The sequence below is a fragment of the Paroedura picta genome, chromosome 3 (genome assembly GCF_049243985.1).
Source record: "Paroedura picta isolate Pp20150507F chromosome 3, Ppicta_v3.0, whole genome shotgun sequence".
NCBI classification, from domain to species: Eukaryota; Metazoa; Chordata; class Lepidosauria; order Squamata; family Gekkonidae; genus Paroedura; species Paroedura picta.
Window position 1 is genome coordinate 63985928 of NC_135371.1, and position 14079 is coordinate 64000006.

The 14079-nt window shown below is 45.3% G+C and overlaps 1 protein-coding gene across 3 annotated transcripts in view; it reads left to right on the forward strand.

The window, feature by feature from the left end:
- MST1R (macrophage stimulating 1 receptor) overlaps positions 1–14079 on the forward strand; it is a 110692-nt gene that overhangs the window by 34708 nt on the left and 61905 nt on the right. For all 3 annotated transcript variants that reach the window (XM_077326037.1, XM_077326039.1, XM_077326038.1), the window contains exons 3-6: positions 6227–6409; positions 6849–6974; positions 8423–8593; positions 11822–12000. In XM_077326037.1, coding sequence (XP_077182152.1) covers positions 6227–6409; positions 6849–6974; positions 8423–8593; positions 11822–12000 — 659 coding nt within the window. The remainder of the gene's footprint in view (positions 1–6226; positions 6410–6848; positions 6975–8422; positions 8594–11821; positions 12001–14079) is intronic.

Here is a 14079-nt window from a genome sequence, read left to right on the forward strand (position 1 = left end):
CCATGTATGGGGGAAAGAGGTAAAGGTTGTTGGGTACAGAAACCCAGTATAAGTGTCTTTATGACTAGTGGTCCCCATCCTTTTTCCAGTTGAGGACCACCTCTGGGGTTGCGGGAGAGCTGCTGGGCCAGACGCGCGCATGCGCATTTTCACCAGCAGGTGGCGCTAACGTGCATGACCAGAGTAGCCGCACATGCACGTTTTCGTCTGCAGGGGGCACTAACGCGCATGCGTGGCAGCTCCGTGCATGCGCGTTTGCGTCCGCTGTCATGCCGGAGGCCGTGCCTGCCTCTTCCCCCCACTCTCAGAGCTGGAAGGTAGCTGGGCCGTGAGTGAAGTGGCTGCTTTAGCGGCTGCTTTGCTCGGGGCCTGGCATTCTTGCAGGGGGGGGGGAGAGGCAGGCACGATTTCTGGTGGCCCGGTACCGAAGCCTTTATGGCTTGGTACCGGGCCACGGATCGGTGGTTGGCGACCCCTGCTTATGACAATGATAGAAGCCTCAAAGTTAAGAAGGGGGAACTGGAGTATTTGATGTTAATTGGCAATATATATATACAGAAACATGGTGGAGCGGAGACAGTCAATGGGATACAGTTATGCCTGGGTATAAGCTCTATAGGAAGGACAGGTTGATGTTGTGTTGTACATCAAAGAGAGCACAGAGCCAAATTAGGGGAATGAACTCCTCAACAGAAGTGGTATTGGTAGAGATACAGGGCCCACAGAATTGTTTAGGAGTAGAGGTGTACTGTCACCCACTTGAGCAAACCCTTGCGGTAAATCTTTAGCTAGAGAAGGAAATAAGGGAGCTGGGTGAAGCATGTAATGTTGTGATACTGACTTGAACTACCCTCTCATTGACTGGGTGAATTATGTGCTTGAGTCATGCTCTAGAAATGAGTTTCCTGGACACCATAAATGACTATGCATGGAACAGGTGGTCATGATCTCAAGCAGAGGAGCAATGATTTTGGACTTTTATTATTTATACCGCCCTCCCCTGAGGCTCACGACGGTTTATAAGGAACTGGAGAAAAAACATAGTGATACAGTCATAACAGGAGAACAATAAAATAATGGAACAAACATGGTGAGAACGTCCATTTAACTGTTACGTACTGACGGCTCCATGGGATGGAAATGTTGTTGGTAGTTTTCATAGGAGGGGGGCTCAGGGTTCATTGGGAAGTGATTGATTTCAGGTCAACCTCAACCAAAAGCCTGTCAGAAGAGGTCCCTTTTGCAGGCCCTGCAGAACTGTTTAAGCTCTGCTAGGGCTCTGATCCCCTCTGGGTGTTATTTCTACCAGGTGGGGGCCAGAATGCAAAAAGCTCTGGCCCCAAGCGAGTTTCCTTGAGGCCAGGGATCACTAGGCAGTTGGTAGTAGCAGAGCATAAGGCTCTATGAGGGGTGTAGGCAGAGAGGTGATCCCTTAGATCAGTGGTTCTCAACCGAGGGGCCTTGACCCATTTTGGGGTTGCCTGGCCCCTTCTGTGGGGCCCCAGGTTGCTTGTTGCTGCGGTGGCAGCCCGGGGGTGGGTGGGCGGCGGCAGCAGAGCCATTGCAATGGCCGCCCATAGTGCCATTGCAAACTGACAGGAAAGGCTGGGGTAGGAAGCTGCCTTTCCTCCCTCCCTCCCTCCCTCCCTCCCTCCCTCCCTCTTTCTTTCTTTCTTTCTTTCTTTCTTTCTTTCTTTCTTTCTTTCTTTCTTTCTTTCTTTCTTTCTTTCTTTCTTTCTTTCTTTCTTTCTTTCTTTCTTTCTTTCTTTCTTTCTTTCTTTCTTTCTTTCTTTCTTTCTTTCTTTCTTTCTTTCTCCTGCCTTAACTTGCTGCTGATGTAATTTCCAGAGCAGATGTCTGACCATCCCTATAATTTTTGAAAGATTGAAAGAAGAAAGAGGTTTCTGAATGTGGTTAGATTTACAGTTAAGTTCTAACTTAGTGATTGATAACAGTGGAACACAGAAAGGTTTACAAGGTGGGTGTGGAGCAAGCCCAGGGAATTCCCACAGAATACATTCCGGAAACTGGAAAGAAAGGTGAGGCCTTGAGTCAGCAGAATGCTCAAACTATATGACAAATTTTAAATGGCTTATATGTTATAGCTTCCCTATTATGGAACCTTGGATGTCTATGTGGAATGGTCTCTAACAGAGAGTACTTATTACCGTTGGAGAGAATCGTTCATGCAAACAGGTTTTCACGAAACATTCAAGCCCATAATCATACCCTAAGGTAACCTTGTCAGAATTTTCACACATGGTGGTGTAGTGTTAACAGGCTTGCTGTGGAGATGATTCACTCTTATTAATCTGGATTTACCAAGAGTTAAGCTATTAGAATTTCCTCCTGAAATAGCCCGTTTCTTCATATGAGTGCCTTGACATACTCTGGTGAGTAATGGTTTTATGTGAACGACCCTGGAGACAAATTTTGTCTTTTCTGTGTTTTTGCAAAGAATGCAGCTGTATTTTGAGTGCTAGACAGACAAATCCAGATATTATAGAGGGGAAAGTGTCCTATCATTTGCTCTCATAGACCGTTTATGCACTGGCGGTTTCATGCTGTGCTGCAGACTGGAGTTTTAGTCATGTCAGGTTACCCCACCTATTCATGCCCCCACACAGGGGAACATTTGGCCTGGTGCACCTCATCCACCTCCTATATGTGCTCTTGCACGGGAGCTGGGGAGTGGAGTTCCCAGTGCATAAAAGGTCATAGTGGGGAAAACAGTGAGTGGCAATTTTTATTCACAATTGGTCAAAGCAACCCTGCCTGCATATTAGGTCTTCAGATGGCATTTTGGCAAGGTCTGTTTTTTCAACAACCGTGGCATGATACTCCATTCGCTCTCTTTTTAAAAAGGAGTCTGAACATGTATACTGATATAGGCCTCATTTTATTCTTCTTTTCCCACCTCCATGAATTATCTAACTTCTTTCTCATTCTGCTGCAGATATTAGTTTAACATTTTTTTGTTTGGTCCCTGTTTTTAAGAATGGGAAACTCATTAATCTAATCATATATATTGGAAGAAAATATCATTAAGGTACCATGTCACTTCTCAAGCTAACAGGGTAGATGATAGCAATACATTCAGCTAGAGAGGTGATGTGAAAGGAGCCTCTTTCTCACTTGAGATGGTTGCTGTGATTATAGCCAAAATAATATAGAATCCAATTGACTCAGTCATTATGTGTTGCACAGGTAACAGACACAAAACATCTGTTCAGGGACATTGAAAAATTCTGTTGGGTTTACAAGGTGGGTGTGGAGAGTGAGGATGGAATATGATTGATGGCATTATAGAATGCAGATGAAGGCCTATGAGATGGCGGTGAAGTCAGTGAAATGCAATTTTTACTCGGCTACCATCGCCCAGCTCAATTGTTTAAGGTAGTTCGGTCTCTTACTGCCCTGGCTGAAGGGCAACAAAACAGTAGCAAATTGGATATCAGCTGTGAGGCATTCGCGAGTCATTTTGCGGATAAAATCTCGACACTCCGCCATGACCTCCCTCCAATCTTAGATACAGAAAGTGAACTAGAGGCCCCTTGGCCGTCTTTGGAGAATACCTTGAGTAACTTCAGACGACTCACGCTGACCGAAGTGGACAGGATACTAGCAACAGCGAGGCCGACCACATGCCCACTGGACCTTGCCCATCTTGGCTCCTAAGAACAGCGGACATAAGGATAAAGGGCTCCCTCCGGGAGATAATCAATCTATCTCTCACAACGGGAGGATTCCCGGAGGGACTGAAAGAAGCTGTGGTATGCCCACTGCTGAAAAAAACATCCTTAGACCCGCGAGAGCCCAACAACTATCGACCCGTCTCGCATTTAGCGTTTCTGGGGAAGATGATTGAAAGGGCTGTCGCAAACCAACTAACAGAGTACCTGGAAGAAGCTTCGGTCCTAGACCCATCCCAGTCAGGCTTCCGGCCTGGCCATGGGGTAGAGACAGCGCTAGTCACCCTGACGGACGACCTCCGTCGCCAGTTGGACCGAGGCGGGTCGGCACTGCTGATGTTACTAGACCTCTCAGCAGCGTTCGACACAGTCGATCACGAGCTTCTAGCTCGCCGCCTCACCAATGCCGGAATACGAGAGACAGCCCTCCAATGGCTGATCTCCTTCCTCCGGGATCGTGGACAGAGGGTTGCAATTGGAGACAAAACATCAGACCGTCGTCAACTTACTTGTGGAGTCCCACAAGGAGCGGTCCTCTCTCCTATCCTATTCAATATCTTTACGCACCCTCTCGCACAACTGGTATGGAGGTTTGGGCTGGGTTGTCATCAATATGCCGATGACACCCAGCTCTTCCTCCTGATGGATGGCCGCCCTGACTCCCCCCCAGAAGCATTAGCCAGCTGCCTGGAAGCAGTGACGAGATGGCTGAAGCAGAGTCGTCTGAAGCTCAATCCTTCAAAGACGGAGGTCCTGTGGCTGGTTAGGAAGGGCCCATGTGAGGAAGCGCGCCTGCCTGCCCTGGATGGAGTACAGCTCTCTACGGCTGACTCCGCCAGGAACCTAGGCGTGATTCTGGATACTTCCCTTACAATGGAAGCCCAGATCACAAAGGTAGTGCGGCTGGCATTTTACCATCTCCGCCAAGCCAAACTACTAGCGCCCTACCTGGCCCCGGAACACCTAGCTACAGTGATCCATTCGACGGTCACCTCTAGACTGGACTTTCATAACTCGCTCTACGGAGGCCTGCCCTTAGCCTTGACCCGGAAACTACAGCTGGTCCAAAACGCAGCGGCCAGGATCCTCACAGCAACACCGTGGAGGTCCCACATCCGGCCCATTCTCCACCAACTGCAGTGGTTGCCAGTTGAATTCCAGATCAGACTAAAGGTCCTGGTAATTACCTTCAAGGCCATTCGCGGTCAGGGCCCAGTGTACCTGAGGGACCGCCTCCCTGCCTATACCCCTAAAAGAGCTCTGCGCTCCACCGCCACCAACCAGCTAATGGTCCCTGGCCCTAAATAAGTCCGTCTGGTCTTGACCAGGGCCAGAGCATTCTCTGTTCTGGCCCCCACCTGGTGGAACGAGCTCCCGGAGGAGTTCAGGGCCCTGACGGAGCTTAAACAGTTCCGCAGGGCCTGCAAAAAGGAGCTCCTCCGCCAGGCATTTGGTTGAGACCAGGCACAATCAACAGCAAATGAAGGGCCCCCGCTCCCCCCCATACTTCCCCCTTCCTCCCAGAACTCCACCAGAGCGCTCTGGACCTGTTGTGGTATTGCACTGTTCCATCGTTATATTATTTTATTATATTGTTATACTGTTACATTATTCTGTTATATGGTTACAACCACTGTTATTAATTACTGTATGTTTTAACGAAGACTGTTTCATGTATCATTGACTAGTTTTAATGTAAACCGCCCTGATCCTTTGGGGGGGGGATGGTATATAAATCTAAATAAATAAAATTTAAAAAAAAAATATTATTGGGTAAGTAAACACTACAGGAAAGATAAGGAACATGTTGATGATAGATAATTTTATAAAAGGGATAGCTAGATGTTCTTGCTTCTACAGCTACAGTTCTTGCCCTCCTCTTAAGGATCCAGCATGAGGCTAGAAAAAAACTTTGCCTGTATGTTATTCCAGATGAGTAGCCATGTTAGTGTGCAGCAGGAAGGAAAACAGGGGGTTAGTACATCTTAAAGATTAACCAAGAGGGTCTGGTTTAACAAAATGTCCAGTCAAAAGAGTAATATATTTACTCAAATTACTAACAACTCTTGACAGACAAGCAAAGCAGGATTAACATAAAATCTACTGCAAGCTCATCAGATGGAACACAAAGTGACGGGTATAACGGATGTCCAGAAGGGTTGAAGTTTGCAAGATATTATTCCTCCCACCCAAAGTCTTTTGTTTGGGTCCTGTTTTAAACTGGCCTCTTTTTGTAACATCTCTTTTCCTCTCTGTCTTTCTGTTGTGAATATAAAACCATCAACCTAATGAATGTACACTTGAATGCATCTGATTAAGTGAGTTCTTAATGCTGGGATAAGCCTTTAAAGTGTCACTGGATTCTTGTTTTATTTTGTCGATAAATTAATAATCTCTGCTTTAAATATCTTTGTCTTGGTAGGCTGTGCATGAGTGCATGTGATTTTCCATATCAGATCCATGCCACTTAATCTCTCTAAGTTTCACAAGATATTTGACAGTATAACATAACTTCTGTATTTATGTCATGCCAGGTGACTTCCTCAGTGGTCGATACCAGCTGCTGGAAAAAGCCCACTTTCATTGCAACAGAGATGTACAGGTTGGATCTCTTCAATGGACGTATGGCTGCAGTGCTGTTTACCTCTATCTATGTAACTGTAATTGGTGACGTGACTGTTGCTCATCTGGGCACATCAGAAGGACGTGTTATGCAGGTTAGTTGTAATGTGCAGTGTTGCAACTCTGTGCTATATCTAATGTTAAGTGTTTCATCTAGAGAATACAGTAATAGCATCAAAATCCTTCATGGTGCTATGACTTAACAGGAAAGATGCTGTCTCTTGGTGATGTAAAAGCCAGTCCATTAAACTCAGGAATTGTTTAGAGCACCAATACCAACTGGTTTGATTTTCACACATCTCCCATAACAGACCCTAAACATTGGTGTTGTGGAAGGCTAAGGAATTTCAGATAGGGACATCTCAGCATCCTTAAAAATGGAAGGAGCCTTATATCAAGATATTCTTGTCAGAAGCCACAAAAATGTTTATAGGTTGAAAATATAGATGAAGATTTATGCTCTGCGTAAGTTCCCTGGAGCTCTTCCTTGCCCACTAAAAAAAACTCTGATGGGTCTTTTTTTAATCTTCCTAGGTGGTGCTTCAGAGATCCGTGGCCTATACAGTCACATTGGCCAACTTCTCCTTGGGAGAGGGATTGCCAGTGCTGCGAGAGGTTGATAGGCTGAACAACTCTTTGTTCTTTGTCACAGGAAATAAGGTGAGTTATACGGGGTGCTTAAACCTGGCAGTACTTTGCTTGAGACTTCCAAGGGAAGCTTACAGAGCCTTTTATTCTTGTTGGAGGGTAGTATTCTAAAGGTTGTGCACCAAAACTGGATGCTGGGGTGCTCTCATCTATAGCTGAACATCTCATATCCCCTGAAATGTTAAGCAAAATTTAGTAGCAGAGGCCCTTGAGGAACACTGCTAGTTCAAAATGCCAGGGGGGATGCATGCTTGAGTACTTAAAAACATTCCCACATGTAAATTCTCCTCCTCCAAATATGACAGGGTGAAAACTATTCTGTATGATAGGCTAGATTTCTTCAGGCAGGGAGTTTGTCAGGTGGGAGAGCATTCTAACATTTAATCCTTCAGCTGCATTCTCATACCCAGGAGAACTACACTGCACACTGTTTCTTGGTTGGCACTTGGTATGTAGAACCTTTTGTGAAAAGGGCTGATTTCATTCCTGTGTCAGATTAGAAGATACCTCTCATTGCACCATTGCAAGGGCTTAGTTGAGCTATTTACCAATCCACACCAACAATATGGTTGTTCCCTGATGCTCATGTCTCTACAGGTAATCTTTTGACTGGCTGATCCCTAATCTGTAATTCTTTTTCCTGAGATAATGAATTTTTAATTGAAAAAATTGTGATGCTAAGTAGCCACTTTGCTTTCCCCTGTGGGGCTGGGACCCAGTGGATTCATTAACAGGAATGGACATGAACCAGAACAATGTGATTCAGTTCATAGCATACCCAGTTTGCAAACCACACACCATCACAAGTTTTTAGCTGCCAAACAAACTAGTTCAGTTTGTGAGATTCATGATGTGGTAGAACACCCCCCCCCCCTCCCCGCACACACACACAGAATGCTAGTGCCAGCAAACTCGTGAGAGATCTCCAGTTGACTGTCATCTACTACAGGCCATCCAAGTCTGGTGAGGATTAGATTTACTGGGTCTGAGTTACAGCCCCCCAAAAAAGGTAAACCCAGGAAAGTGCTTTCTGGGAAAATGGCAGGTGCAGGTTCAGGAGTGTACAGAACTGACCTTGTGCAAGCTAAAGACATCGTACTCATGCAGGACCTCCCCCTAATGCTCCTCTATATGTTCTCTAAATTATGTGCAGATTGGACTTCAGGGGTACAAGTTATGAAATCCCAAAGAAGATGCCCCCAGGAAAATATTTTTGGGGAATTGTCAGGCACAGGTTCAAAAGTGCAAGCTACACATCAAATAAAGAGGAAGGTGTTTCCAAGGCTTATTAATATCTCCTCCCCCTTCCCGTTTCTTTGAAGTTGTTTTGTTGCTTTGAATTTTGATAAGAGAATTTCATCCTTCTAATATGAGATTTCTGAGGGCACAGTGGTTAAGTGGTGTTCAGTCCCTTTGTAGTGACATAATATTCTCTTTCTATATTTGTGTCTGTTTTGAAGGTGTCACAGGTGAGCGTGACTGGTCCAGGTTGTCGCCATTTCCTCACTTGCCTCCACTGCCTGAAAGCTGAAAAATTTATGCAGTGTGGGTGGTGTGGAAATTCATGCACCCGTCAGGAAGAATGCAAGACACTGTGGAACAAGGAGAGCTGCCCGCCAGTCCTTATTGATGTACGCAAGTAGGCTTTCACAAATCTCCATATTTGTGAAATCATCAAACAGAAAATGGATACAGTGATTAATGCTCTCTGCTGCCATACCAAATTTCATTTGGTGCTTTGCAGTTATCTTAATGACTGTTCTAATATTTCTGCTTGTCAAATGCCTAAAGCACTTGGGTATCTTGGGAATTATAATGCCTGCATTTTCTGATACATGCTTTTCATTAGAACTGCACAACCTTAATGTTACATTAGTAGTTTTCTTTTCCACAGGGTTTCTTTTCTTTCCTTTCTGTTTTCTTTAACTTTGTGCTTAAAGTGCACTTCTAGCATAATCTCTCAAATGACCTTGGTGAGGGGGACAAGCTATTGAGTGCAGCTCAGACTTGTGCTTTTCTTTGTTTTGTAAAGTCTCCCATACATCCCAAAGCTGAGCTTAGCATGAGGTTGTTAATATTGAGATTCTAGACAGGAGGCCCCCTTTGCGCACACACACAGCTACACACACATAAGCAGAACATATGAAAATCTCACAAACCTAACACAACTGAAGCCCATCTTTGTATTATACATTCTAAATCTTGTTGCCTTTGGGAACTGATAATTCGGGTTGCCAACCCTGAATTGGTAAATTCTTGGTGATGTGGAGGTAGAGCCTGGGGAGGGGAGAGACCTCAGCAGGATATAATACCTTAGAGTACACCATTCAGAGCAGCAGTGGAAACATAGTAAAGGAAAGAGAGATCACTGAGGGAATACCAGATGAAATAAAAAGGTCTTTACCTGCTGGTGTAAGATGGCAACAGAAGGGGAAAGATGAGTCTCTCTAGGAGAGAGTTCCAGAGTTTTGGTGCCAGGATCTTGAAGATATTCTCCCAAGTTGCCACTTATCTAACGCCAGGAAGCACGGGCACCTGAAGCAGGCTCTTGGAAGATGTCTGCAGAAGTTGGGTAGGTTCAAAAGGGAGTATGTTGTCATTTAATTACATTGGTCCCAAGCCATGCAGGACTTTAAAGGTCAACACCTTGAACTGTGGCCAGAAACAAAATGGGAGCCAATCTAGATGAGTCAACCCTGGAGTGATATGTCAGCATCCTAGCAGCAGCATTCTGGACCAGTGGAAGTTTCTGAACACTTTTTTAGGGGCAGCCCCACAAAGAGTAAGGTTGTACATAAGAAACAATGACCATTTGCTTCCCATATGAGATGCCTTTACAGAGTAAGCCAGAGATGTACAATCAAGACAGTTATGTAAGTCATAAGAGATCCTGCCTGACACTAAATTGGCCACATTGTGACATTACATAGCTCCATGAGGGCCCATGTTATTGTTGTGGGACGGTCAGAGAGCTGCCTCTCTCGTGTTCCATGGATTGAGAGGCAAGTGTTCTGATTCCCGACACAGAGAAATTTTTTTTCATTGCATCCCAGGTGTTGCAGTGAGGAAATAACTACATTTGCAGCCCCCTGGGATGCAGTAAAGAAATGTCCCATGCTGGCTCTGTGCCCAGAGAATAACTGGGCGATAGCATTCTAACTGCTCCCCACAGGAGAGGGGCATTTCTCAGAGCTAGAATATAGCAAGAAGTTTGGAGGAGGATCTAGTTTGGATATGGGAAACACAAGTTCAATTCTCTGAGCATCCTAAGAACAAATTGGCACATTTCTCTTTTTATTTCTCTGCCTCTGGGTTTGTTGGGAGGTAAAGGCTAGGGCTGTGGCAAAAATATGCATACAAAACATTTTGTTGCAGTTCAGAGGATCAGGAAGAAACCACTCAGGTGGCAATCTTAAGAACACTTCTCTAAAATGAAACCCTATTGATTAAAATGGGACTGACTGCTGATGAGAGCAGTTTTGGATTGTTCCCCCTGGTCATTTGTTTCTCCAAGTTAGAAATCTGGCAAAACGTCCATACTCTACCTTCCCCTTCTTAGCTCAGCAGTAGTCAAAACACTACTCTGAGCCCCTTGATTGGTGAGTGGGGTACTAAAAATAAATCTGAAATATAGATGCCTAGAAAACAAAACAATGTTTAATAACTTTTCATTCTCAGTTACTAGTCTGTCCCTGGGGATTATATATCATACAAAGCCTGGAGAGTGTTTCAGCGGTTTCTCAGTGGCTAAAAAGTTGAGAAAGGCTGGCCTAGATATTGGTAGCACAGTTTCAAAATAGTGGCGCAATCAGAAAGGATAGAGACTAGCTATATATAAAAAAGAAAGACAAGTTTCTGGAATACTGAATTCAGCACCGCAGACCAAATTTACACAGTGCAACAACAGAATCTTGCAGTGACGAGCCTTTCCTGCTCATGTTTCTTTTTAAAGTCTTCTCTTGTACTAACCCTGTATTGTGATTTTCTTACACTTGCACTATTGAGTCTCTCTTCATTTGATATTATTGTTCTTTGTTTTAGAACTGAACATCTTTCTTTCCTCTATAGTTCCAATTCAGCATTTGTTCTGAGAGAGCAGATGCTTAAGTAAAGTTGAAAGTATATGTGAGGTAACTGGGGTGGGATCAATAACACCTATCAAGCTTTGCCCGCAGTACTGACACTGTGAATCTTTTGTCTGCATCCAGTTATGCTTTCTGCCACTTTGTGTCCCTAAGAGGATACCCTAAACAAGTAGGTTTAACATAATTGCCCCAGTGAACCATATCATTAGAGTTCTGAAGCCACAACTAGAAGGAAAGCCTTGACAAAGTTTGTTCTTTCACTGTATGTTCTCTTTGCTTGACAGCAGTGGTCACCCAACCTTTTTATCACCAGGGACCGGTCAACGCTTGACAATTTTACTGAGGCCCGGGGGGGGGTGGGGGTAGTCTTTTGCTGAGGGATGTCGCTGCCACCTGAGCCCCTGCTCCACTTGCTGTCCCGCCGGCACCCCTGACTTCCCACCACTCACCAGCAGCAGCTGCACAGTGCTACGCCGAGGGGGAGCCCCAGCCATAGCAGCCGCTGGCGGCATATGAGCTGGCGGCAGAGTGGCAGGGCAGCCCCTGAGGCAGCAGCCGGGGAGGAGGACAAGGAGGAACCACGGCCCGGTACTGACTGATCCACAGACCGGTCCCGGTCCCCGGACCGGGGGTTGGAGACCACTGCTTGACAGGATTCCTGTCCAGCTCAGTGAATGGATATTAGTGCTATGGATCAATAGACAGATGGACAAGAAAGTTATTAGAACTTTGCAAGCACGTAATGCTTTGTATATCTTCTGTGTTTCACCCCAGTTTCACCCCAAAAACGCACCACTACATGGCAGCACTAAGGTGACCCTCTGTGGCATGGGCTTTCAGTCACATCCGTTTTTCTCTGGTATGGTTGACTCACTAAGTCCTGTTGGTGACTACCGGGTTACCGTGGGACAGAAGAACTGCACTGTGCTGTTTGAAGAGAGCCTTGCAAACAGGTATATTATTTAAAGTTGATTACATTGCTCTATATTCAAACAATATTCTGCCCCTTTTTTCACTCTGGGGCACTTCCCCCCCCCATCTGACTTTTATTTAAATACATAGACAGTTATGTAGAGAGTAAGGGATGTGCAAAAAAAGTTTTTGTGGGGGTTGGATATATTGAAAATCAAAAAAATTATTTTCTGATATTTCCAAATATCAATATGGTATTCAGATTTGGGATTTCTGAGAGACTCCAAATTTTATACTCTGTGGTCCCCATAGGGTATAATGGTGAATCAAACCAGGGTATCTGGGGTTGGAGGGGGCCTGCTTTTTGAGGTAGAGGCATTAAATTTAAAGCATAGTTGTTGGTGCATCTCTTTAAAAAAATACCTTGACACATTTCAAAAAGATTGGACCAGGGGGTTCAGTTTTATGGGCCCCAAAGAAGGGGCCCCATCCTCCATTGATTTTAGTGGGGGAAGGAAGGTGTTTAAATCCCTTCAAAGAGCCTCTTGTGGCGCAGAGTGATAATGCAGCAGAAATGCAGTATGAAGCTCTGCCCATGAGGCTGGGAGTTCGATCCCAGCAGCCGGCTCAAGGTTGACTCAGCTTTCCATCCTTCCGAGGTCGGTAAAATGAGTACCCAGCTTGCTTGCTGGGGAGTAAACGGTAATGACTGGGGAAGGCACTGGCAAACCACCCCGTATTGAGTCTGCCATGAAAACGCTAGAGGGCGTCACCCCAAAGGTTAGACATGACTTGGTGCTTGCACAGGGGATACCTTTACCTTTAGTCCCTTCAAATGCCTTCTCCAAGCCATGAGTGAACTCTGAAGATGTTTAAAGGACTCACAGTGTCTTTAAATACATTCTCCAAGCGGTAAGTTCAACTGGAAAGTGTTTAAAGGGACTGAAACCGGGTGGTCCTAAAAAAATCCCAAATGTTTTTTCAGGTAGCTGGAAAAAATGGCCAAATCTATTTGCGTCTGAAAGAAACCCAGAAAATACCAATAAGGTATTTTTCAGGTGGTGGTGGGGTTTGGCTCAGAGAGAAGTTCTTGGTGGCTGTTTCCCATCTATGAAATACCTCCTTTGAAATATAACAGTGTCAAAGTGTGAGCATCTTTTGCATAGTCTTTTTGTGCTGGCTATAGAGGCTTCAGCTAAATCAGCAGAAAGGTGTGGGGGGGGTCCACAATATAATTCTGCTGTCACTGTAACAAAAGTTATGCATTTAGATTGTTAATTATTCTGAGACTAGAGGCAAAGCCCATTGTATCCAGGAACACAACGGGTGCTAGAGCTTGGCAGTGGGAAGAGGAAGGGGAGGAGTTGTCCAGTCTGTAAGGGCATGGGTTTGAATGTTGTGTGGGAGGTTGTGGTGGCATGGTGGCAAATGAGGGCATGGGTGTGGAGATATGGGTGTCAAGGACCTGTGGTGTGGAATGTTCATCGAGTATGGGAGAGGGCTGACCTTTGGGAATTGTGGCATAGTGGTTACGGAAGCTTTCCAGAGCCATGTCTTCAGATATATTAAGGGGAAATCAGACTGGAGACTCTTCTTTGGGGGAAATTACATGGCAACCAATTCCTCCCAGTTCTGCATTCAACATCATTTCCCTTCTTGTCCCCCTGCCCTAATATACATTGGGTAGTCACAGCACACAAGTGTCTACCCTGCTTCTTCTGTCTCCATTTTTTTACTGTTGATAAAAGGTTATGTGGTCAAATGCTTCTTTCACGGCTGCTCCTTAGAAGAAGAAGAGCTGGATTTTTGTGCCCTGCTGTTTACCACCCAAAGGAGTCTCAAGGTGGTTTACAAACACCTTTTCCCTTTGGCTCCCCACAATAGACAACCTGTGAAGGATGTGGGGCTGTGAGAGGTCTGAGAGAACTGGGAATGGGCTGCAGTGACCCAGCAGGCTTCAGGCGTCTCAAAGCAGTTTCCAGTCGCCTTCCCTTCCTCTCCCACATCTCTCCGTGAGGGTGGTGGGGTAGAGAGCCTCACTTGGAAGATGGTAACCCTAAGAGGAGGTCCCTCTGTGTACAGTAGTCTTGACCTTAGTCAGGTTTATGCACACCTAGGTA